This window comes from Mustelus asterias, chromosome 9, assembly GCF_964213995.1.
Source record: "Mustelus asterias chromosome 9, sMusAst1.hap1.1, whole genome shotgun sequence".
Classification (NCBI taxonomy): Eukaryota; Metazoa; Chordata; class Chondrichthyes; order Carcharhiniformes; family Triakidae; genus Mustelus; species Mustelus asterias.
This window is the reverse complement of record NC_135809.1, coordinates 3,249,734-3,276,770: the sequence shown is the minus strand read 5'-3', so window position 1 is coordinate 3,276,770 and position 27,037 is coordinate 3,249,734. Positions and strand designations below refer to the sequence as shown.

General features: G+C 47.3%; 1 protein-coding gene across 1 annotated transcript in view; it reads left to right on the top strand.

The window, feature by feature from the left end:
• Window positions 1–27,037, top strand: part of LOC144499037 (uncharacterized) — a 78,312-nt gene that overhangs the window by 8,179 nt on the left and 43,096 nt on the right. Inside the window, exons 5-12 of the mRNA XM_078221090.1 lie at window positions 5,260–5,394; window positions 9,633–9,788; window positions 14,694–14,842; window positions 15,714–15,885; window positions 17,766–17,913; window positions 21,266–21,410; window positions 22,580–22,685; window positions 25,222–25,306. Coding sequence (XP_078077216.1) covers window positions 5,260–5,394; window positions 9,633–9,788; window positions 14,694–14,842; window positions 15,714–15,885; window positions 17,766–17,913; window positions 21,266–21,410; window positions 22,580–22,685; window positions 25,222–25,306 — 1,096 coding nt within the window. The remainder of the gene's footprint in view (window positions 1–5,259; window positions 5,395–9,632; window positions 9,789–14,693; window positions 14,843–15,713; window positions 15,886–17,765; window positions 17,914–21,265; window positions 21,411–22,579; window positions 22,686–25,221; window positions 25,307–27,037) is intronic.

Here is a 27,037-nt window from a genome sequence, read left to right as displayed (position 1 = left end):
CTGAGCTGGAAGATTGGGGGTTTGAGTCTCATAAGATATAGGAGCAGAATTAGACCATTCGGCCCATCGAGTCCGCTCCGCCATTCGATCATGGTTGATATGCTCCTCATCCCCATTTTCCTGCCTTCTCCCCATAACCCTTCAACCCATTACCAATTAAAAATCTGTCTAACTCCTCCTTAAATTTACTCACTGTCCCAGCATCCACCGCACTTTGGGGTAGCGAATTCCACAGATTCACAACCCTTTGGGAGAAGTAGTTTCTCCTCAACTCTGTTTTAAATTTGCTATCCCTTATCCTCTCATCCTAGAATGTCCCACAAGAGGAAGCATCCGCTCCACGTCTACTTTATCCATACCTTTTATCATCTTGTATACCTCAATTTGATCTCCCCTCATTCTTCTAAATTCCAGAGAGTATCGGCCTAAACTGTTCAATCTCTCTTCATACGACAAACCCCTCATCTCTGGAATCAATCTAGTGAACCTCCTCTGAACTGCCTCCAATGTCACTACATCTTTCTTCAAATACGGGGACCAAAACTATGCACAATACTCCAGGTGCGGCCTCACCAATGCCTTGTATAGTTGCAACAATACTTCCTTACCTTTGTATTCTATTCCTTTAGCTATAAATGCCAACATTCATAAGAACAGAAGAACATAAGAAATAGGAGCAGGAGTAGGCCATCTAGCCCCTCGAGCCTGCCCCGCCATTCAATAAGATCATGGCTGATCTGACGTGGATCAGTACCACTTACCCGCCTGATCCCCATAACCCTTAATTCCCTTACCGATCAGGAATCCATCCATCCGCGCTTTAAACATATTCAGCGAGGTAGCCTCCACCACCTCAGTGGGCAGAGAATTCCAGAGATTCACCACCCTCTGGGAGAAGAAGTTCCTCCTCAACTCTGTCTTAAACCGACCCCCCTTTATTTTGAGGCTGTGTCCTCTAGTTTTAACTTCCTTACTAAGTGGAAAGAATCTCTCCGCCTCCACCCTATCCAGCCCCCGCATTATCTTATAAGTCTCCATAAGATCCCCCCTCATCCTTCTAAACTCCAACGAGTACAAACCCAATCTCCTCAGCCTCTCCTCATAATCCAAACCCCTCATCTCTGGTATCAACCTGGTGAACCTTCTCTGCACTCCCTCCAATGCCAATATATCCTTCCTCATATAAGGGGACCAATACTGCACACAGTATTCCAGCTGCGGCCTCACCAATGCCCTGTACAGGTGCATCAAGACATCCTTGCTTTTATATTCTATCCCCCTCGCGATATAGGCCAACATCCCATTTGCCTTCTTGATCACCTGTTGTACCTGCAGACTGGGCTTTTGCGTCTCATGCACAAGGACCCCCAGGTCCCTTTGCACGGTAGCATGTTTTAATTTGTTTCCATTGAGATAGTAATCCCATTTGTTATTATTTCCTCCAAAGTGTATAACCTCGCATTTATCAACGTTATACTCCATTTGCCATATCCTCGCCCATTCACTTTCCATTCCATTCACTTTCTTTATTATCTCCCTCCAGACTCTCCCAGTGCAGTACTGTGGGAGTGCTGTGCTATCAGAGCTGCTATCTTGCAGATGAGATATTAAACTGAGGCCACACCTGCCCTTTCTGATAGGTGTAAAAGATTCTTTAAACAGAATTCTCCCCGGTGCCCGACTCAATATTTTTCCTTCACCCATCATAAGAAAAAACAGATTGCCTGGTTATTATCACTTTGCTATTTGTTGGATCTTGCTGTGCATAAATTGGTTTCTATGTTTTCCGCACTTTGAAAGTACGCCGGTGGGATTTTCCCATCCTGCTGCAGTTTGGTTGCACATGGTGTGAACGGCCCGTAAGATCGCACCCTTGGGGTGTCCCAGGGTTACGAAAGGAAGTACAAACTTTATCTAACCGCCTGCAAGCAGAGAGCGACCTGGAAAATTCCCCTGCATCCCCTTCAGAAAATCCAAATGATCTCAGGAACTCGGACTGACTCTGACATTGATTCTGATATTTTCTCTACACCCTGAGCTGTGACTGTAACACTACATTCTGCACTCTCTCCTTTCCTTCTCTATGAACGGTATGCTTTGTCTGCATAGCGCACAAGAAATAATACTTTTCACTGTATGTTAATACATGTGACAATAATAAATCAAATCAAATCAAAGACATTAGATTGGACCAACATCTTGTGATGTTCACAATACTCCCACTCAGCTTCCCCCAGTCTCCTGGAACACATTCCCCCCACCCCCCCAACTCCAGCCAGGAACCAGTCCCCAGCCTCTAGAAGCTACAACAGGAATCAGTATTCACCACAGGGGGTGGCGGCAGTTACTGTCCGTCCAATATTCTCTCGGAAGAGAGGAATCATCAACGTCCAACATCGCTCTGCCTTTTCAAGTATAACTGGGAATGCAGTCGAATCCCATTTCCCCGTGCTCACTGACCTATTGTTCAGTGACATTTCCATTTTAAAATTCCCATCCTTGTTTTCAAACTCCTCCAGCCTCACACCCCTCCCTACCTCTGCAATCTCCTCCAGCCTCACAATCCTCCCTCCCTCTGCAATCTCCTCCAGCCTCACACCCCTCCCTACCTCTGCAATCTCCTCCAGCCTCACAATCCTCCCTCCCTCTGCAATCTCCTCCAGCCTCACAATCCTCCCTCCCTCTGCAATCTCCTCCAGCCTCACAACACTCCCTACCTCTGCAATCTCCTCCAGCCTCACACCCCTCCCTACCTCTGCAATCTCCTCCAGCCTCACACCCCTCCCTACCTCTGCAATCTCCTCCAGCCTCACATCCCTCCCTACCTCTGCAATCTCCTCCAGCCTCACACCCCTCCCTACCTCTGCAATCTCCTCCAGCCTCACAACACTCTGAGATCTCCAGCTTCCTCCCATTCTGGCCTATTATGCATTCCTGATTTCTCCCACTTCACTGCCTTCAGCTGCCTCTGCCCCAAGCTCTGGAATTCCCTCCTGAAACCTCATTGCCTTTCTGCCTCCCTCTCCTCAAAAAGTACCTCTCATCATCTGCCCCATTTGGCACTTGTCCAAATATCTGCTTACCCGGCACGATGTCAGTTTTTGTTAGACCGTGCTCCCGTGAAGCAGCTTGGAGCAAATCATTGCAGTAAAGATGCTATATAAATGCGTCATGTTGTTGTTCTGGGTTCTTGCAGCTTGATATTTCTGTGTGATTTTTGGTCTAAAGACTCTTTGTTCATGGCCGAGCAGACATTGTCCGTGCACGTTTTTTAAGGCACTTTTTTACAAACAGTATTTGTGTCACATAAACAGGCCTTTCGGCCAATGGGTTCCACACCAGTGCTTATGGTCCACACAAACCTTGTACCTCATCAGCGCACCCTCCTATTCCTTCCCCCTCTTGTGTTTATCCACCTTCCCCTTAACTGTATCTGGAATATTTCCCTCAATGGCACCGTATGGGAATGAATTCCACATCTCATCACTCTCTGCATAAGGAGCTTTCTCCTGAATTCCCGATAGGATTTCTTAGTGATTATCTTATAGGCGGTGGCTCAGTGGGATTATCGCTAGACTATTAATCCAGAAACTCAGCGAATGTTCTGGGAATCTGGTTTTGAATCCCGCCATAGCAGATGGTGGAATTTGAGTTCAATAAAAAATAAATATTTAGAATTAAGAATCTACTGATGACCATGAATCAATTGTTGGAAAAACCCATCTGGTTCACTAATGTCCTTTAGGGAAGGAAATCTGCCGTCCTTACCCAGTCTGGCCTACATGTGACTCCAGAGCCACAGCAATGTGGTTGACTCTCAACTACCCTCTGAAATGGCCGAGCAAGCCACCCAGTTCTAGGACAACTAGGGATGGGCAATGAATGCTGGCCCAGCCAGCAAAGCCCATGTCCCACAAATGAATGAAACAAAACTTGTGGCTCCTAATTCCAGACCCCATCAAGTGGAAATATTTTCTCTACATCTATCCTATCCAACCCATTCATGATTTTAAAGATCTCTATCAGGTTACTCGCTGTCGTTCCTTTTCTCATGAGCCCAGCCTGTTTACCGTGTTTCTTATTAAAATTAAGAAGTAAAAAGTCTTGATTTCGATGTCACACTCAATAAAGTGTTTCGCACCCGGTCTGGCTGGAACCCTTCCTTCTACCAATCACATATCCTGTACTTTACTGACACCTGCTGGATGCAGAGGGCACTGCCCTACAATGCAGTGAAACTTTTTCTTTATTCTTTCATGGGAATGTGGGTGTCACTGGCAAGTCCAGCATTTATTGCCCATCCCTAATTGCCCTTGAAAGGTGAGTTACCTTCTTAAATCGCTGCAGCTACACCCATGGAACTGCTGGGGAGGGAGTTCCAGGACTTTGAGCCAGTGGCGGGGCAATTTAAAATTGCCAACAGCTCAGTAGCCAGTTTGCCGACCGCTGCAACAGGTCCACAGCAGACGCCATCTCCCTGGGCCCACACTCAACCTTGGAACACCTAGACCACAAAGACAGCGATGTCAGACTCCTATTTATCGACTACAGCTCAGCCTTCAACACCATTATTCCCATGAAACTCATCTCCAAACTCTGTGGCTTGGGCCTCGGCTCCTCCCTCTGTGACTGGATCCTGAACTTCCTAACCCACAGACCACAATCAGTAAGGATAGGGAACAACACCTCCTCCATGATCATCCTCAACCCAGTGGTTAACACTGCTGCCTCACAGCACCAGAGACCCAGGTTCAATTCCTGGCTTGGGTCACTGTCAGTGCGGAGTCTGCATGTTCTCCCCGTTTCTGCGTGGGTTTCCTCCGGGTGCTCCGGTTTCCTCCCAAAGTCCAAAAGACGTGCTGGTTAGGGTGCTTTGGCCGTGCTAAATTCTCCCTCAGTGTACCCGAACAGGCGCCAAAGTGTGGCAACTAGGGGATTTTCCACAGTAACTTCATTGCAGTGTTAACGTGCCTACTTGTGACACTAATAAATAACATAAACCGGATGCTGAGTCGGGGTTTACCGTCTGCAGTCAGTGGGGAACCAATTGAGGTAATTAAAAGATCAATTAAGGCCATTGATCAGAGCAAGTGGAATTTTGGAATGAGAGTGGCGGGAGGCAGCACTCCAGGCTGGCTTTAAAGTCGCCATTCCCCTTCCCAACACACAAGCTGCCTTCCTGATCAGAGCCCGAGGTCGCCCTCCCCTTCACAATGGTCACCCGGCAACTGTGGCCTTTTTTTGTCACAAGTTTTAAAGGTGCTGAGAAAAAGCCTCTCAATTCGCTGCCCAGAATGGAGGCTGCAGCTTCGTCTGTGCAAGAGGCCTCCTATTGGTCCAGCAGCTTCGAGAGCCCGCCCAGAGTCCTTCATCGGACAGCTGGACAGAGCGTTGGTTAGGCCACAGCTGGAGTACTGTGTGTAGTCCTGGTCACCTCATTAGAGGAACAATGTGACAGCACTCGAGGGGGTACAGAAGAGGTTCGCCAAGAAGTTGCCTGGGATGGAGCATTTGAGCTATAAGGAGAGACTGGATAGGCTTGGATTGTTTTCTCCAGAACAGAGAAGGATGAGGGGGGACATGATTGAGGTGTATAAGATTATGAGGGAAATGGACAGGGTGAGTAGGGAACAGCTTGTTCCCCTCGGTTCAGGAGTCAGTCACGAGGGAGGCAGAGTTTTAGGGCGGGGGGGAGGAGATTCAGAGGGAATTTGAGAAAATATTTTTTCACTCAAAGGGGGTGGAAATCTGGAGTGTGCTGCCTGGGAAGGTCGTGGAGACCAGAAACCTTAAAAACTTTAAAAATTATTTGGATGAGCACTTGAAATATCATAACATTCAAGGATATAAGTGCAGGAAAATGGGATAGGCGCGACTTCAGTGGTAAATATTGTCGGTGTCGTCGCGATGGGCTGAAGGGCCTTTTTTGCTCTGCATGACTCTAAGACTCTACCACCCCGCCCCTCCCCGTCCCCCCCCAACCCCCACCCCTGGCTATTACTTGGCCAATCCAGGCATATTGCTGTGAGGTCACTGTGTGCCTAACACAGTGCCGGGTCAGGACCCGCGCCTGGCCTTGATGTCAAAATCCTGACCCAAAGCACAAACTCCTGCCCACCGTATCTTAGAATACAAAAGGAGGCTATTCAGCCCATCACACATATACCAGCTTTTTGGAAGAGCTATCCAATTAGTCCAATTCCCTCTGCCCTCTGCTCTGTAAATTTCAGCTTTTCAAGCTTTGGACAATTCCCTTTTGCAGGTTAATATTGAACCTTTATACAGACAATAAGAACATAAGAAATAGGAGCAGGAGTAGGCCATCTAGCCCTTGGAGCCTGCCCCGCCATTCAATAAGATCATGGCTGATCTGACGTGGATCAGTACCACTTACCCGCCTGATCCCCATAACCCCTAATTCCCTTACCAATCAGGAATCCATCTATCCGTGATTTAAACATATTCAACGAGGAAGCCTCCACCACTTCAGTGGGCAGAGAATTCCAGAGATTCATCACCCTCTGAGAGAAGAAGTTCCACCTCAACTCTGTCCTAAACTGACCCCCCTTTATTTTGAGGCTGTGCCCTCTAGTTCTAGTTTCTTTTCTAAGTGGAAAGAATCTCTCCACCTCTACCCTATCCAGCCCCTTCATTATCTTATAGGTCTCTATAAGATCCCCCCTCAGCCTTCTAAATTCCAACGAGTACAAACCCAATCTGCTCAGTCTCTCCTCATAATCAACACCCCTCATTTCTGGTATCAACCTGGTGAACCTTCTCTGCACTCCCTCCAAGGCCAATATATCCTCCCGCAAATAAGGGGACCAAAACTGCACACAGTATTCCAGCTGCGGCCTCACCAATGCATTCCAAATCACAACAACTTGCTGCATGAAGAAGGAATGCCGCACTGTCAGAGGTGCCATCTTTAGGGCATTTCATCTATTTCAGCTGGACAAAAAATATCTCAGTGCATTATTGTATTTGAAACGAGGGTAGGAGAGTTCTACCCTGAATCCTGCCGGACCTTCATTTGTAATGTGTTTACTCGGAAGATAAGGTGTTGTTCCTCCAGTTTCCCTCTCTAACTATATAATTCATCACATTTCCACCCTGCTGAAGCTCTGAAGAAGAGTCATATGGACTCAAAACTGTAACTCTGTTTGTCTCTCCACAGATGCTGCCAGACCTGCTGGGATTATCCAGCATTTTCAGGTTTTATTTCAAACAGTTTTACTTTGGATGATTTGGATGAGAATATAGGAGGCATGTAAGTTTGCAGATGACACTAAGATTGGTGGTGTAGTGGACAGTGAAGAAGATTATCTAAGACTACAACGGGATCTTGATCAATTGGGACAGTGGGCCAAGGTGTGGCAGATGGAGTTTAATTCAGATAAATGCGAGGTGTTGCATTTTATTTCACTGGTTTAATATCTGTGATGGAAAGCACTGAGTAAATCTGGGTAAAATCCAACGTTAGTATAAGGCAAACAGTTCAAGGTTCTAGCCAATCACGGAGCGATCGGTACATGGTAAATCTGGCAATGGGAAATTTGAAATTCCTGTGTAAGTAGTGGGGATGTGCTTCTGTCGGGATTCCCAATGGGTCCCCCATGTTAAAGTTTAAAGTTTATTTATTAGTGTCACAAGTAGGCTTACATTAACACTGCAATGAAGTTACTGTGAAAATCCCCTAGTCACCACCTTCCGGCGCCTGTTCGGGTACACTGAGGGAGAATTTAGCATTGCCAATGCACCTAACCAGCACCTCTTTCAGACTGTGGGAGGACACCCGGAGGAAACCCACGTAGACACGGGGAGAACGTGCAGACTCCACACAGACGTGACCCAAGCTGGGGAGGCAATGGGGGAGGCGATGGCCTAGTGGTATTATCACTAGACTATTAATCCAGAATTATTATTATTATTAATCTAGACTATTAATCCAGAAACTCAGCTAATGTTCTGGGGACCCGGATTCGAATCCCACCACGGCAGATGGTGGAATTTGAATTCAATAAAAAATCTGGAATTAAGAATCTACTGGACGAAAAGAAATTGGTTTAGGTTGGAGGGTCACAGTTTTTGTTTTTTTTTAACTGGTCGGTGCAACATCGTGGGCCGAAGGGCCTGTTCTGCGCTGTAATGTTCTATGTTCTATGTTCTATGATGACCCTGAAACCATTCTCAATTGTCGGAAACACCCATCTGGTTCACTAATGTCCTTTAGGGAAGGAAATCTACCATCCTCACCCAGTCTTGCCTACATGTGACTCCAGAGCCACAGCAATATGGCTGACACTCAACTGCCTTCGAGCAACTAGGGATGGGCAATAAAAGCTGGCCAGCCAGCGATGCCCATGTCCCACGAATGAATAAATAAAGAACTTTTTAAAAAGCCGGGAATCAAACCCGGGTCCCTGGTGCTGTGTGGCAGCAGTGCTAACCACTGTGCCACCACATATATCTTTCAGGTCGTTCTGGTCTCTGAGTATCTCTTTGTGAGGTTAACAGCGAAGCGGATAAGTTGAGACGGTAACATTTGGATATTCGCAATGAACCCCTCCCCTAGATTGCTGCAGCAATTAGCCTTGCTGTTATTTTATGCACAGTGATTGGCACTGCTGCCTCACAGCGTTAGTGACTTGGGTTCAATTCCCAGCTTGGGTCACTGTCTGTGTGGAGTCTGCACGTTCTCCCCATGTCTGCGTGGGTTTCCTCCGGGTGCTCCCATTTCTTCTCGCAATCCAAAGATGTGCAGGTTAGGTTGATTGGCCATTCTAAATTCTCCCTCAGTGCCCAAAGATGTGTAGGTTAGGGGGGGTTAGCGAGTAGTGTTTACAGGGTTACGGGGATAGGACCTGGGTAAAATGGTCTGTCAGAGAATCGGTGCAGACTCGATGGGCCAAATGGCCTCCATCTGCACTGTAGGAATTCGATGGTTGTAATTGTTATTTTTATAGTTACTCCAATTAGATTTGTCTAATTATTTTGAACCTGTTATTTGGTTATTGACCAAGGGTATTTGTTGTAATAGTTTTAGGTAAACAGAAGGGGTGAAGAGGGCTGCTCACCATCACCTTCTCGAGGGCACCGAGGGAGGGGACAATTAAAGCAAAATACTGAAGATGCTGGAAATCTGAAATAAAAACAGGAATGCTGGGGAAATCCTGCAGCTCAGGCAGCATGTGTGGAGAGATACAGAGCTAATGTCTGGAGTTATCATCGAATCATAGAATCCTACAGTGCAGGAGGAGGCCATTCGGCCCATCGAGTCTGCACCGACCATAATCCCACCCAGCCCCTATCCCCACAACCCCATGCATTTACCCTAGCTAGTCCCCCTGATACTAAGGGGCAATTTAGCACGGCCAATTCACCTAACCCGCACATCTTTGGACTGGAGTTGTAAGAGCTTTGTGTAAGGCAGAAAGGGTAACGCTACCAGACCTGCTGAGTTTATCCAACATTTTCTATTATTATCGGCAATAAATGCTGCCTTTGCCACATCCCGAGAAATTATTTTTTTAAAGTGTGATCCTAAATGTCAAACTCTTTTTAACAAGCCTCATGTAATGGGAACCCTCAGCTGAGATTCTGGCAGCGATCTCTCTCCCTCCTCTGTACAGTTCAGTGCAGTCTATCTCCGCCCCCCGCGCTTTGGTTGGATGTGAATTTTGAGAAGGCGAGACAGGGGAAATCGAAAGTTAATTTGCAGTTTGTTGCCGAGGAACAGAATCCTGTGACAGATCTGGAGATGGCTTCCAGAGAGGATTCAACCGATGGTGAGTGGAGTTTTGGGGATCAAATCCCCATTCTCAATGGGGGAGGGTCACATCTAACCTGGCGTTAATTTCGGGTGTCAATTTCCTCCTGCCCTGGTTCACCACCGGCTGCCAGATTGAGATTGCCCCTGAGGGATGTGGGAGTATTACTGATTGCATCTTGGGGCAGTCAGATTCTTGATCCCAACCTCGTATTAAAGATCTGCTGGATCTGAATGACCTTCTGGTTGCTGTCTCTGTCCCAGTAATACAGAGTCCTCTGCCCCTGGGTCAGTATCCACCCCCCCAGAGACCCCATTCACACCTTGTCCCAAGTTATAGGCCGCCCCTCTCGGAGTTTCACTTTCCAGTTTGCATCAGACGAAACGAAAGTGAGAGGGAATTGGAGAGGAAGGGACATAGGCTCCAAACACTCTGACAGAGGGGCAGAATCGGCTGGAAAGTTTATCTTTGGGGCTAGTTTTTTTTCTCACTGCCTGTATATCATTTATTCAACAACAGAAATAGGCCATTCGGCCCAACGGATCCATGTTGGTATAAAAATAGAAAATGCTGGATAAACTCAGCAGGGTCTGTCAGCATCTGTGGAGAGAATACAGGCTGGAATTTTATCACCCCACCTGCAGCAGGAATCAGAGCGGGCGAGGGACGGACAATGGGAAGGTCCGTTGACCTCGGGCAGGATTTTCCGGTTTCGGGAGGAGCGAGGCTGTAAAGTCCCACAGAGTTAACATTTCCGATTGAAATGATCCTTCTACAGATTGCGGAGTTTATCCAGCATTTTCTGTTTTTATTTCAGATTTCCAGCATCTGCAATATTTTGCTTGTTTTGAGGCTTCGTGTTGGTGTTTAGAATCCACATTAACGCCCACCCCATTCTTCATTTCACCTCATCAGAATCATAACCTAATCAGGCAGAGTCAGCATAGCTTCAGAAAAGGGAAATCATGTCTGACTAATTATCATAGAATCATAAAATCATTACAGTGCAGAAGGAGGCCATTTGGCCCATCAAGTCTGCACTGACCACAATCCCACCCAGGCCCTGTAACCCCACATATTTACCCTGCTGATCCCCCCAACACTGGGGTCAATTTAGCATGGCTAAATTGATTAGAATTTTTTGAAGAAGTCTCAACCACAGTGGGTAGAGGGGAACCAGTAGATGTGGTGTATTTGGACTTCCAGAAGGCATTCAACAAGGTACCTTACAAAAGGTTAAGTATTAAGATAAGAGCCCATGTTGTTGGAGGTAGTATATTGCCTCAGATAGAGAATTGGCTCATGGACAGGAAACAGCAAGTGGGGTTAAGGGGTTCTCTTTCAGGTTGGTGATCCGTAACCAGTGGGGTTCCACAGGGATCAGTGCTGGGACTGCAACTGTTTACAATATAGATTAATGATTTGGAGGAAGGAAGCGAATGTACTGTAGCCAAATTTGCAAGTGACACAAAAATAGGTGGAAAGGCAAGTTGCAAGGGGGATACAGTTTACAAAGAGGTATTGACAGGTTAAATGGGCAAAAAGTTGGCAAATGAAGTATAATGTGGGAAAATGTGAAGTTGTTCATTTTGGAAGAGAAAACAAAAGAATAGAATATTATTTAAATGGAGAAAAACTGCAGAAAGCTGTAACACAAAGGGACTTGGGGGGACTTGTGCACGAAACACAGAAAGCTAACACACAGGTACAGCAGGTAATCAGGACAGCTAATGGAATGTTGCCCCTTATTTCCAAGGGGTTGGAGTGTAAGAGTGGGGAAGTCTTGCTGCAACTGTGCAAGGTGCTGGTGAGACCACATCTGGAGCACTGTGAGCAGTTTTGATCCCTTATTTAAGGAAAGATATTATTTTATTGGAGGCAGTTCCGAGAAGGTTCACTCGGATGATCCCCGATATGGAGGGATTGTCTTATGAGGAAAGGTTTAACAGGCTGGGTCTCTACTCATTGGAATTTAGAAGAATGTGAGGTGATCTCATTGAAACATCTAGGATTCTTAAGGGGCTTTGACAGGGTAAATGCTGAGAGGATGTTTCCCTTCATGGGAGAGTCTAGAACCAGAGGCACAGTCATAGAATCAAGGGGCAGCCATTTACGATAGAGATGAGGAATTTCTTCCCTCAGAGGGTTGTGAGTCTTTGGAACTCCTTGCCACAGAGAGCTGTGGAGGCAGAGTCCAGGGATGGAATCTTCCCATCCTGCCCACCACGGGAATCTTAGCAGGCGGGACACGGACCATGCCCATTGACGTTGAGTGGGATTTTCCGGTCTTGGGGCGAGTGCGGCTGGAAAAATCGGCCCCTTATGTACAAAGAACAAAGAACAATACAGCACAGGAACAGGCCCTTCGGCCCTCCAAGCCCGCGCCGCTCCCTGGTCCAAACTAGACCATTCTTTTGTATCCCTCCATTCCCACTCCATCCATGTGGCTATCTAGATAAGTCTTAAACGTTCCCAGTGTGTCCGCCTCCACCACCTTGCCTGGCAACGCATTCCAGGCCCCCACCACCCTCTGTGTAAAATATGTCCTTCTGATATCTGTGTTAAACCTCCCCCCCTTCACCTTGAACCTATGACTCCTCGTGAACGTCACCACCGACCTGGGGAAAAGCTTCCCACCGTTCACCCTATCTATGCCTTTCATAATTTTATACACCTCTATTAAGTCTCCCCTCATCCTCCGTCTTTCCAGGGAGAACAAGCCCAGTTTACCCAATCTCTCCTCATAACTAAGCCCCTCCATACCAGGCAACATCCTGGTAAACCTCCTCTGTACTCTCTCCAAAGCCTCCACGTCCTTCTGGTAGTGTGGCGACCAGAACTGGACACAGTATTCCAAATGCGGCCGAACCAACGTTCTATACATCTGCAACATCAGACCCCAACTTTTATACTTTATGTATATTTAAGGCTGAGGTTAGATAGATTTTTGATCAGGAAGAGATTCAAGGGATACAGGGAAAGGGTGGGAAAGTGGACATGAGGAACATTGTCAGATCGGCCATGATCCTATTGAATGGCGGAACAGATTTGAGGGGCTGAATGGCCTACTCTTCCTATTTTTCATGGTCTTATCAACATTATTCTACAATGCTGTTTCTTCCATGTGTTTATCTATGTTTCCCTTCAATACAGCATTGTCAGTAAAGATCCCAGTAATGTAAATGAGAAAGGTTTCCATTATGTGCTGGAAATGAAGGGAGGTGAAGGGTATTGGAGTGAGACAAAGGCAAAAGATTTCAACAACTTCTGAAACACTCAATAGCCAGAGCCATTTCCCAATCCTGATTCTGCATCTATTGGCAGTGCACCTACCCATATCATCCTCTAGGAGACAGCCTCGATGCCCACCATTCAATTAATGCCAGTGTGTAGATTCCTAAGGCTGCCAGAATCCAACTGGAGAGCCTGTCACCTTGGATGGGTGGCACCATTGGTACTGAAGGGAGAATGCGAGCGCATCTCCTTCTTGAGGCACGCTCTAAAGGTGCCTCAGCCTTTTTCAAATAAGTGGTAGTGGGATGGGGAGGGGGCGTGATTTAGCTCCGTTGCAAAGTAGCTGAAATGTGGTGCAGAATGTTCAACCCTCAGCGTATCGGCTGAGGTGGTTCTCACCCCACCTCTGGCCTTGCCCCATAGAGGTATCAGGAAATGAGCCACAACTTGCCAATCTCAGACAACTGGGATACGACACAGGGAGAGGGAACAGAGAGAGAGAGGGGGGGAACAGAGAGAGGGAGAGGGAACAGAGAGAGAGAGAGAGAGGGAACGGAGAGAGAGAGGGGGGAACAGAGAGAGGGAGAGGGAACAGAGAGAGAGAGAGAGGAAAACATGGTGGCCACAGCTGCCAGGCCAGCATGAAGAAAAAGAAACTCCCTCCACAGCATGGTCGATGCCCACACCTGAATTCCAGTGGTGTGTGGCGTGATGGAGTAAGTATGACAGGTCGGCACCTTAACACAATGGTTAGCACTGCTGCCTCACAGCGCCAGGGACCTGGATTCAATTCCCAGCTTGAGTCACTGTCTGTGCGGAGTTTGCACGTTCTCCCCGTGTTTGTGTGGGTTTCCTCCGGATGCTCCGGTTTCCTCCCACAGCCCAGAGCTGTGTGGGTTAGGTGGATTGGCCATGCTAAATTGCCCCTTAGTGCCAGGGGGACTAACAGGGTAAATATGTGGGGTTACAGGGATAGAGCCTGGATGGGATTGTGGTCGGTGCAGACTCGGTGGGCTGAATGGCCTCCTTCTGTACTGTCAGGATTCTATGTATCTCCCCTTTTTTCTTTGTAGACATTAATCATTGACTACAATTTAAAAGTACTTCATTCATCTAAAAGATTTGCGAGATGGTGAAAGGGGTTATAGAAATACAAAAGCCCAGTCCATCACGCAAACCAGCCTCCCATCCATTGACTCTGTCTACATTTCCCACTGCCTCGGCAAAGCAGCCAGCATAATTAACGCCCCCACACACCCCGGACATTCTCTCTTCCACCTTCTTCCATCAGGAAAAAGATACAAAAGTCTGAGGTCACGTACCAACCAACTCGAGAACAGCTTCTTCCCTGCTGCTGTCAGACTTTTGAATGGACTTACCTTGCATTGAGCTGATCTTTCTCTACACCCTAGCTGTGACTGGAACACTACATTCTGCACTCTCTCCTTTCCTTCTCTATGAACGGTATGCTTTGTCTGTATAGCGTGCAAGAAACAATACTTACCACTGTATAGTAATACATGTGACAATAATAAATCAAATCAAAGAGTCACACACACATTCTCTCTGCAGACGCTGCCAGACCTGCTGGGATTTTCCAGCATTTTTTGCTTTTATTTCAGGTTTCCATGTCCGCGATATTTTGTTCATAAAAATACAAATCTGCCTTTCATCCTTCCTTCTCTTAAGAGGAAGACAGCTATGGCGATGATAACTACAGCGATGACTATGATGACAGTAATGAAGGGGCGAGTGGCAGCGATACAGACAGTCTTACTGGAGGAGAATCTGATGAAGAAAGATTCAGGGGGAGTCAGGCAGAGAGAACAGCGTCTACGGTAAGTGCCTAATGCAAAAAATAACATGGTCAAATCAGGTGGTCAGGAGGAGTAAAAGTCATGGAAGCCCCATGAGATAGTGGAGATGGAGAACTTTATTCAACAGAGTACACAGTCAAGCAAAATGTAAGGTGAGTACATTTTGATAATTTGCATTTCAATCACGTGGACATTATTTTCTCCCCACCGTGTATTTGAAGGCACAGCTCTTCACTGAGTCACTGGGTGAGCATCAATCACCTGTGAGTTTGAACAATGAGGGTCATGGAGAGAATTCAGCCACCGGTTGGACTCGAATCCCTCCCTGTCAAGGGCCACGCTTCCAACAGGTAAAATAATAATTCTGGGATATTTCTGCCAAGGTTGACATTTATTGCCTATTCACCAGTTGCTCTTGAGAAGGTATGGTGAGCTGTCTTCTTGGGCAGTCGCAGTCAGTCCCACCTGGGGAAGATGCTGCTATGGTGCTGTGAAGGAGGCAGTTCCAGGATTTTGCCCGACAATAATGCTGGAATGATGATAATGTAGCCAAGTCAGGATGGTCTGTACTTAAAAAGGAAACATTTACAGGGATACGGAGAAACAGCAGAGGGAGTGGGACTAATTAGACAGCATGTCTAAAGAGCTGGGACAGGCATGATGGGCCAAATGGCCACCTTCTATGCGATACTATGATTCTACATTTCTCCAATTGGTCCTAATGTCTCCAACCCCTAACAACATTGGTTTAAGCCTTGGGGTTTGTCCATATACTGTCTCCAGTACTTCAGCCTTTCTCTTGTGTCTCAGTGCCTGAACTGGACAGCCTGGGAAACCGCCTGGAATCTTCAACAAACTGCTTCTTAACTTCAATATTTCTCTTTCCTTCCAGCCATGTAAATATTACAACGAAGGTAAATGCAAGAACAGGAACTGCACATACCTGCATGTTTGCAAGTATTACTTCAATGGAAACTGCAAATACAGGGGATCTTGTAGACTGAGCCACAGGATGAGTTCCGACACTGAGTCATCCTCCTCATCAGATGAAGCCACACCAGGAAGTGAGTTTGTTTATGAAGGGGATTGTGTTCTTGAAACCATCAGCAGTGACATTTGTAAAATGTCTCATATTTACTTTCCAATTTCTCTGTCCCTTTCTCTATAACCCTCCAAGATCTCTCAGCTCCCAAATTCTGGCCTCTTGAGCACCCCTGATATCAATTGCTCCACCATTGGTGACCATGTGTTCAGATTCCTTGGCCGGAATTTTACCATCATGGGAATCGGAGTGGATGAGAGGCGGACAACGGAAATGTCCGTTAACCTCAGGCAGGATTTAACGGTTTCGGGATGAGCAAGGCCGTAAAATCCCACCCCTAATCTCTGGAATTCGCTCCCTGCACCTCTGTCGTCTCGCTGCCTCTGTCGTCTCGCTGCCTCTGTCGTCTCGCTGCCTCTGTCGTCTCGCTGCCTCTGTCGTCTCGCTGCCTCTGTTGAATCACTGCCTCTGTCATCTCGCTGCCTCTGTCGTCTCGCTGCCTCTGTCGTCTCGCTGCCTCTGTCGTCTCGCTGACTCTGTCGTCTCGCTGCCTCTGTCGTCTCGCTGCCTCTGTCGTCTCGCTGCCTCTGTCGTCTCGCTGCCTCTGTCGTCTCGCTGCCTCTGTCGTCTCGCTGCCTCTGTCGTCTCGCTGCCTCTGTCGTCTCGCTGCCTCTGTTGAATCACTGCCTCTGCCGTCTCGCTGCCTCTGCCGTCTCGCTGCCTCTGTCGTCTCGCTGCCTCTGTCGTCTCGCTGACTCTGTCGAATCGCTGACTCTGTCGTCTCGCTGCCTCTGTCGTCTCGCTGACTCTGTCGTCTCGCTGACTCTGTCGAATCGCTGACTCTGTCGTCTCGCTGACTCTGTCGTCTCGCTGCCTCTGTCGTCTCGCTGCCTGTGTCGTCTCGCTGCCTCTGTTGAATCACTGCCTCTGTCGTCTCGCTGCCTCTGCCGTCTCGCTGCCTCTGTCGAATCGCTGCCTCTGTCGTCTCACTGACTCTGTCGTCTCGCTGCCTCTGTCGTCTCGCTGCCTCTGTCGTCTCGCTGCCTCTGTCGTCTCGCTGCCTCTGTCGTCTCGCTGCCTCTGCCGTCTCGCTGCCTCTGTCGTCTCGCTGACTCTGTCGCCTCGCTGCCTCTGTCGTCTCGCTGACTCTGTCGTCTCGCTGCCTCTGTCGTCTCGCTGCCTCTGCCGTCTCGCTGCCTCTGTCGAATCGCTGACTCTGTCACTTCACAACACAATGTTTTTTTATAATGTTCCTGTGCAATGCCTTTGGATACTTTATTATGTTAAAGGTGCTATATCAATAAAAGTTGTTGAAATTATTTTTAGCGAGTGCAGATCAGGAAAGGAGAAAGATAAGAATGAGCGGAAAGGAAAATCTGTGATGGGAAGTGAAGTCAGAGAGATTCAGTGATAAACAGGAAAATGGAACAAGGCAAAGTTAATGTGTGGTGAGGTGTACCAGGGAACAATACTGCCAACCAATCCCTCGACATCTCATTGTCCTATCAGAACGGTCGGGGAAATCTCTGGTTGGGCCTCAGTTCAAAGGAAAAGCATTCTCCACATCTCTGCCCGACCTGCTGTACAGTTCCAAACCTTTCCTTATTATGTAAACAAAAACTGGGTCCAAAGAATGGTTCTGATCTGAAGTTTATGAAAAATGACTCCAGTGGTGAAGTGTCTTTTTGAGAGGCGAGATGCTGTTGTTCCAGTTTCTGCTGAGTTACACTGGGACATGGCGGGGGGCAGGGGGAGGAGGAAGACTGGGGGATGGAGAATGACATCAGCAGGTGATCATCCCATTTGTATGGGTCACTCTATAACTGGCAAGTTGTGGAAATGTGAAATATTTTTTATTATTCATGTTTTTCTTCTCTGAATTATTCTTTTCAAAATCCACAGGAACAAAGAGGCAGCCTGCAGGGAAGCATTACCAATGGCAGATTAAGGATAGGAAAGGATGGAATGACATCAAATGCGACCACATAATCGAGGCCCAGTACTCAATGCCTGAGACAAAAGGCATCAAACTTTACAACTCAAAATATGGGTGAGTGGCTAAAACTTGCTGCAGTTTATCAAAGCTGACAGTGAGGGTGTGAGGGAGTAAATTGTAATTCAGGAACAGTCACTAAATTAGACATCCGTGTGTATGTGACTTGGCCAAGATCCAACTATCTTCAGTGGCTTCATCAAAGACCTTGGGTGGGATTTTCCGGGTGCGCCCCACAGCGTGTTTGGTGGCGGTGGAGGTGGCCCGCCATTGCCTGGTGGCAGGATCTTCCTGTCCTGCTGCTGCCAACGGGGTTTCCCATTGTTCGCACCCGCCACTGCTGGTAGGCAGGACCGGCAGATCCCGTCGCTGGGAATGGCCGGGAAAATCTGGCGTTTGTCTCAATCATAAGTTTAAAAGATTAGAGTTTATTTATTAGTGTCACATGGAGGCTTACATTAACACTGCAATGAAGTTACTGTGAAAATTCCCCAGTTGCCACACTCCGGCGCCTGTTCGGGTACACTGAGGGAGAATTTAGCACGGCCAATGCATCCTAACCAGCACGTCTTTCAGTCTGTGGGAGGAAACCGGAGCACTCGGAGGAAACCCACGCAGACACGGGGAGAACGTGCAAACTCCACACAGACAGTGACCAGAGCCAGGAATCGAACTCAGGTCCTTGGCACTGTGAGACAGCAGTGCTAACCACTGTGCCACTCATAGGTCAGAAGTGAGGGTATTTTCTGGATAACATTCAGGCAAAGGCTGTTCATGTCACAAAGGAAAGGATGCAAGACTTTGGTCTCGTTCCCGATTGCAGTGATAAAGTAGTGGGTGAAACATGAATCCAGAAACATGGATAGTAGGGAATCTTGTTGCGAAAACTGAGTGGTTACACTTTAATTTTTACATAGACTCGGGGAAGAAGAACCACTTGAGCCAGTGATGTTTTGAATGTATTTGGAATGATTTTTTGTAATAATATATTCTTCAACCAAAAAGACAACATGCCTTCAAAGATTTACTCAATAATGTAACTGTGACCATCATGGGATAGAATTTGAAACTGGGTTTGACAGGGAGAAGGGTGATTCACAAATCATAGTTTACATCCAAGTAAGGTTATTTTTGAAGAGATGAACCAGGAATTGGCCACAATAACCTAGGCAGAACTATTCAAAGATAGAATAATTGATGAATAGTGGTGGGTCAACCAGCTGGGTATTTCACTGGGCTGGGAATTACACAGATTCACAACCCTTTGGGTGAAGAAGTTCCTCCTCAACTCAGTCCTAAATCTGCTCCCCCTTATTTTGAGGCCATGCCCCCTAGTTCTAGTTTCACCCGCCAGTGGAAACCTTCCCTGCTTCTATTGTATCTATTCCCTTTATAATTTTATGTGTTTCTATAAGATCTTCCCCTCATTTGGGCGGCACAGTAGCACAGTGGTTAGAACTGCTGCTTCACAGCTCCAGGGACCTGGGTTCAATTCCCGGCTTGGGTCACTGTCTGTGTGGAGTTTGCACATTCTCCTCGTGTTTGCGTGGGTTTCCTCCGGGTGCTCCGGTTTCCTCCCACAGTCCAAAGATGTGCAGGTTAGGTTGATTGGCCATGCTAAAATTGCCCTTAGTGTCCTGAGATGCGTAGGTTAGAGGGATTAGTGGGTAAATATGTAGGGATACGGAGGTAGGGCCTGGGTGGGATTGTGGTCGGTGCAGACTCGATGGGCCGAATGGCCTCTTTCTGTACTGTAGGGATTCTATGATTCTATGTTCTGAATTCCAATGAGTATAGCCCCAGTCTACTCAGTCTCTCGTCATAAGCCAACCCTCTCAACTCCGGAATCAACCCAGGATCTGAATTTCCTCTGCACCCCCTCCAGTGCCAGTATATCCTTTCTCAAGTAAAGAGACCAAAACTGTACACAGTACTCCAGGTGTGGCCTCACCGGCACCTTATACAGCTGCAACATAACCTCGCTGTTTTTAAACTCCATCCCTCGAGCAATAAAGGACAAAATTCCATTTCCATGAAGAAAAGTAGATGAGAAATTGTTGACCAATCTCAGGAAGGTATGCTGTCAATTGTATTACTTCCATTCTTGGTGATGACCAATAACCAATAGCATGAAATTGTTTACACATGGATTTTTTTTGTATTTATTAATGGGACATGGGTGTCGCTGGCTGGGCCAGCATTTATTGCCCATCCCTAGTTGCCCTTGAACTGAGTGGCTTGCAAGGCCATGTCTGAGGGCAGTTGAGAGTCAACCGCATTGCTGTGGCTCTGGAGTCACATGTAGGCCAGACCAGGTAAGGGCAGCAGATTTCCTTCCCTAAAGGATATTAGTGAACCAGATGGGTTTTTCTGACAATCGGCAATGGTTTCATGGTCATCTAGATTTTTTTTTCATTCATGGATGGATTGATAAAAGATAAACAATGAAGGGGATATTAATAAATTAATGCCAAAGGAACCTGCGGCAACACATAACAATTTGAGTGAAATAAAGTTTCTTGAGATGGGGAATGCATTATCAGAAAGGCAGTGGGAGCAGATTGATAGAGACATAGGGAGGAATTTTCCTATCCCACCCACCACGGGAATATTAGTGAGCTGGACAGGACCATGCAAAGGTCCGTTGACTTTGGGTGGGAATTTCCCATTTGGGATGAGTGCAGCCGGAAAATCTCACCCATAGATTCAAAAGGTAACTTCCGAAAAGGAATTGGATAAAAACTCAAAGGAAAAAAATCACAGGGTGAATGGGAAAGAGCAGGGTCATGGGATTGGACATTGGATAGCTCATGAACTGTTTATTTATTTGAGGAGAAAGTCTTCTTTCCCCTCCTGGATCCCTCCCCAGCTGAAAAGGAGCAGTTAATTAGATACCAGTGGGGTTTGTGCCTTAATACATCTCTCCAAAGGAAAGGCCTTTCCTTGGCACCATCTTCCTATTGGCACGAGTGAGATTTAAAAGAGACAACTGTGCATTGCCTCACTGTATGGGGCTGAGCTGGAATTTGCTGGGTGATATTTAATGGAGGCAATGGAGATCTTATCCATCAGGTTTTCCACTGGATCAAGGACCCCAGGAAAGCGGTGGCTGCTGTTGGTGGTACATGTACACAAGGCTTAGGACACAGGCGGGCATGAATGTTGGTATGCGGGGTTTCACGTGGTCAGGTTGTAGGGGAAGGGATTGGCTCTTAGGCCTCCCCCCCTTCTCAATACTGGTTCCCTTGATCAGGGAGAAGGTGGTGGGGTCGCCACCTGCCACCCTCCCGCATATTTAAATGCCCACCTCCAAGCTTGCCATGAGGGAGGGCATGAATTCCACCCACAGGGGAAGTTAGCCAATGTACTGTACAGTGCTTACCTTCAATGAATATTCTGTACTTTTCAGTATGATCGCAATAGATTTCAATAAGATGCAAGTCCGTGGAAAGGATCTCCAAGTTCAGCGTAAGACCTTTGCTAACTCCGCAGAGAAGGATGAATGGCTTTGGTATTATCGCTGTAAGCACAAATGGAAAAAGTTTTCAGCAAAGGTAAGAGAACAGCTTTCCCTCGTGCCAAGTACAGAATCATGTTTAACTTTGAAATCACCCAACCATGATTGAAACCCTCATCCGTTTGTTGGTCTCTCCCAACCTCAGCTTCTCCAACACTCTCTGGCCCTCCTTTGATGGACCCAATACAAACACCAAGTCTAACAGCAATTTCGCCTGCGTCCTATCCCAAACTAAGTCCTCTCTGCTGTATTTCTGTGTTTGCTTTATACAATCAATCTCTCACAGGACCAGTAAACTAATCTTGGGTTTGGTTCATTTGATTATGTAGTACTGGATTGCTCAGCACAGACTTACTATAAAGATTCAACAGCTATTGTTAACAGGAGCATACAGCTGCAATTCCTTCACACTATGTGCCGCTCGGTAATGTCCCCTGGAGCCGGCATCGGAAAGTTTTGCCAACGCTTTCTGTTGGAGATCATTTTTCCCCCATATTCTACTGTTCTTTGCATCATCCATTTTCATTGGCTGGGCTGTCTAGACCCTTTACCCTGGAGCTTCCTGCCAATTGCCTCCATTGCCTTCCATTCACTCTGTCCAACCTTGCTCAGTGACAGCACCAAGTTAGAGCCAGGCTGTTCAATAGCAAAAACCCAGAAGCACCTCTTCACACAAAGAATAATTAAAGGCTGGAATTCGGTCTCCTGCCTTTACCCCTCGTCACTCACCCCCCCCCCCCCACCCCCTAAACCCACCCCCCACCCCCCACTCACCCTCACTCCCAACCAAAAGAAAAGCTGTGAACGCTGTGGGTTGAAATGATCTTTTCAAGACTAGACCGATGGATTTCTGTTGGGAAGGGTATTTAGGAACAAAGGGTTCAGCTTCAGGTCAGCGATGGTTAAATGCCAGTTCTGTAAAAGGGTCATTTAGAGCGAAACATTTTCTCTGTTTCTCTTTCCACAGATGCTGCCGGACTTGCTGAGTTTATCCAGTGTTTTCTGTATTTATTTCAGATTTTCAGCATCCTCAGTATTTTGCTTTTATCATTTTGTTAAATGCCAAAACATATTCAAAGGGCTGAATGGCCTCCTCCCATCCTTCATCTTCTTAATGTTGTACTGGGCTGCACCTAATTGGTGATCGTCAGAGCTGATGCCTTTGCCGTTAATGAGTGTAATTAATCAATGCCTCTTCATTAACAGGGTAAGACCATCAGAAGCGCTGATATTGAAAGTCAATATCAAGGAGACAGACGTAGATCCATCCCGATTACATTCAATCACAAATCCTACAAGATCTGCTTCCGCAGTAAGTTCTATGAAGCTCTGCCTGATAGATATATTGTTAATGCTTTCAACCTAAATGGAAAGGTCCATGCAGGATTTCCAAATGTGCATTGATAAAGTTAGTGGGCTGTTTAGACTCACTGGCATATTTGATATCACATGGGGACAGTAAAGTTCTACATGGAAAGTTTTAAGTGCTCTCCCACTTCAAGTTATTGAGTTCAGTAACATGTTGACATACAATCATATGAGGTAGAATTTTTACACTGACTGGGAGAGCGCGCACCCAACCCTGGAGACCATTAATTTGCGAGTGATGTCTGACGTGGCATCCTGGGTGGAATATCTCGGTCGGTGGGCACAGATGTGGCTGGCAGTACATCCACTGATTCTCTGAGTTTGGTTTGATTTATTATTGTCACATGTACTGGGAGACAGTGAAAAGTATTGTTTCTCGCACGCTGTACAGACAAAGCATACCGTTCACAGAGAAGGAAAGCAGAGAGTGCAGAATGTAGTGTTACAGTCATAGCTAGGGTGTAGAGAAAGATCAACTTAATGCAAGGTAAGTCCATTCAAAACTCTGACGGCAGCAGGGCAGAAGCTTGAGTCGGTTGGTACGTGACTTCAGACCTTTTTCCTGACTGAAGAAGGTGGAATAGAGAATGTCCGGGGTGCATGGGATCCTTGATTATGCCGGCTGCTTTTCCGAGGCAGCAGGAAGTATAGACAGAATCAATGGATGGGAGACTGGTTTGAGTGATGGACTGGATTTTGTTCATGACCCTTCATAGTTCCTTACAGTCTTGGGCAGAGTAGGAGCCAGACCAAGCTGTGATACAACCAGAAAGAATGCTTTCTATGGCGCATCTGTAAAAGCTGGTGAGACTGACAATAACGGAGGCAGTTGAGGGAGTTTAAAACCCAAGTGACGATAATTGAAAGTTGCCATGTGACTGAAGCTCGTCATGGGGTGACCCAGGCGGGCAGATTGACCACATTGATCTGTTTTCATACGAGGGACAAATGGGGCAGCTGCAAACACTGGCTGAGGGGTTCAGCGTTTCTAGGAACAAGCTGAGGTGGTGTTCTGGAGTCTTTTCCATGTTATATTCATCACTCTATGGAACTCACAGGACATTTCTGTTCTCTGGCACTGGAGGTTTGGGTCTGCCTGTCACTCTTTCTGCGGGGATCATGCCCCATTAGCCGACCTGTTGTATTGTCTAATTGGCAGGGAGCACCTCTTCTGAGGGGACAAAGATTGAGGAGGCCTGATGGTCGCTGGCAGCCTCTTGGGAAGAGGTTCAGGCACAGAATGATCAGGGCCAGCAGAGAGGGCAGGCAGACTGCCCTCAGAAGATACCAACACTCAGATGCCAATGGACATTTTATAGAATCCCTGCAGTGCAGAAGGAGGCCATTCGGCTCATCAAGTCTGCACCGACCACATTCCCACCCAGCCGCTATCCCCATAACCCCATACATTTACCCTAGTTAGTCCCCCTGACACTAAGGGGCAATTTAGCATGGCCAATCCACCTAACCCACACATCTTTGCACAGTGGGAGGAAACCGAAGCACCGGGAGGAAACCCACGCAGACACGGGGAGAATGTGCAAACTCCACACAGACAGTGACCTAGGGCTGGAATTGAACCCGGGTCCCTGGCGCTGTGAGGCAGCAGTGCTAACCACTGCGCCACCCGTGCCAGGGTGTACCGGCAGTGATCAAACTACCTGGACATGACTGGGGGCCAATGCTGGGGGCCTCTCAAGGGAAGCAGTGACAAGCCTGTGCCAGATGATTGGTCAGAGATGGTCTCCAATTCTTTGGGGGGACAGCCAATGCCTATGGTTCTGGGACTAATCATTGTGCCAAGTGGCTAGCACTGCTGCCTCATGGCGCCAGGGACCCGGGTTCGATTCCGGCTTGGGACACTGTGTGGAATCTGCGCATTGGGGCGGCACGGTAGCACAGTGGTTAGCACTGCTGCTTCACAGCTCCAGGGTCCCGGGTTCGATGCTCGGGTCACTGTCTGTGTGGAGTTTGCACATTCTCCCCGTGTCTGCGTGGGTTTCCTCCGGGTGCTCCGGTTTCCTCCCACAGTCCAAAGATGTGCGGGTTAGGTTGATTGGCCAGGTTTTAAAAAAAGGTTGCCCCTTAGAGTCCTGGGATGCGTAGGTTAGAGGGATTAGCGGGTAAATATGTGGGGATAGGGCCTGGGTGGGATTGTGGTCGGTGCAGACTCGATGGGCCGAATGGCCTCCTTCTGCACTGTAGGGTTTCTATGATCTATGATTCTATGATCATTCTCCCCAAGTCTGTGTGGGTTTCCTCCAGATGCTCTGGTTTCCTCCCACAGTCCAGAAGACGCGCTGGTTAGGTGTATTGACCTGAACAGGTGCCAGAGTGTGGCGACTAGGGGATTTTCACAATAACTTCATTGCAGTGTTAATGTAGGCCTACTTGTGGCACTAATAAATAAACTTTAGACTTATATTTAATCAGCTTTCTCTTCCGGTTTCCTGAGAAACAATTTTCTTGTCTCTCTCTAGGTATGATGCAGATCAACTTGGTGTCTGGGACAAAGAGAAGACTCAAACGCAGACCGAAGTTACAAACAATGAGGGCTGAATGCAGGTTAGCAGCATGAGAGAACATTGAGAAACGAAACGCTTGAATTTAAATACCTCGACATTCCAAAGTGCACCATAACCAACCAAATAGCTGTGTAATGAATCCACTATTATTAGGAAGTGAGGCAGTCTGCACACAGCATAGAGACATACGAACATGACCATCCATTCTGCTGAAGGTGATTGAGGGATAAACATTGAGTCAGGGTTTTGGGGAGAACTCCTTTGCTCTTCTTTACAATTGTGGCTGTGAGATCTTGTCCTTCCACTTGAGAGGGCAGGACGGGCCTCCACTTACACCTCTGACAATGCAGCACTCCCTCGGTACTCACACTCAGAGTATTAACCTGGATTACGTGCTCAGCTGTGTGGAATGAGACTTAAAACCGTGGCTCGCTGAATCTGAGGCAGGAGGTGCTCTCCACCAATCCACAGCTGAGAATGAGACAAACCTTTTCCGACTTTCTGCTGGGAAAAGAATTCAAGCAATTCCATTCTGCAACGGTCAAAATCTCTGCCACCTTCCTTTTGCCATATCCACCACCCCCCCTCCCCCAATCTCCAGACCTGCCCTCCAATGTTCAGTAACATCTGCCCCTTAAAGAAACAAGAACCACCTCCCCCTCCCCCCATCCCTACCTGCCATTTCCACCCCCAGCAACACTGCTCACCTCATCCCCACCAAAATGAAAACCTTCACTCATATGAGACAGCGCGGTGGCACAGTGGTTAGCACTGCTGCCTCACAGCACCAGGGACCCGGGTTCGATTCCAGCCTTGGATCACTGTTTGTGTGGAGTTTGCATGTTCTCCCCTTGTCTATGTGGGTTTCCTCCCACAATCCAAAGGTGTGCTGGTTAGGTGGATTGGCCATGCTAAATTGCCCACTAGTGTCCCAAGATGTGTAGGTTAGGGGACTTAGCAGGGTAAATGCATGAGGTTACAGGAAAGGGCCTGGGTAAAATGCTCTGTTGGAGAGTTGGTGCAGACTCTATGGGCTGAATGGCCTCCTTCTGTACTGCAGGGATTCTATGTCTTGTGAAGATCTCTTCCCCAACACTCACGAACCTCCCAAAACCCATTCTGTGTAAAATGCGGATGGGGTTGACAGTGTGTGATGGAGATCATGATGTGGAGACGCTGGCATTGGACTGGGGTAGACACAGTGAGTAGTCTCACCACACCAGGTTAAAGTCCAACAGGTTTATTTGGAATCACGAGCTTTCAGAGCACTGCTCCTTCATCAGGACTCGCCTGATAAAGAAGCGGTGCTCCGAAAGCTCATAGTTCCAAATAAACCTGTTGGACTTTAACCTGATGTTGTGAGACTTCTTACGGGGATCTTATGTGCAGCATAAACACTGCATGGACGTGTTGTGTTGCACGGTCTGTTTTAGTATCATAAATTCTCAAATCGTCCGAGTTCCAGCAGCCACATTCTCTCCCACTCATTGAACCTTCCCGCCATTTAGTCATCAAATCTCAGGATGGTTCAGCACAGGAGGTGGCCATTCAGAACATTATGCTGATACTGACTATCTCGTCAAACAACCAGAGACATGCTACTTCCCTCCTCTTTCCATTTTTGTTTTGGCTTTATCTTAACCAGTTTAAAATGGAATGGTCTCTTTGGTGTCCTCTTTGTAGCCTTGATTTCTGTTATTGTGTGAGGTGGTTATGTTGACCTTATATAAAACACTGGTTCAGTTTCACCTGGAATATTGCATCCTGAGCA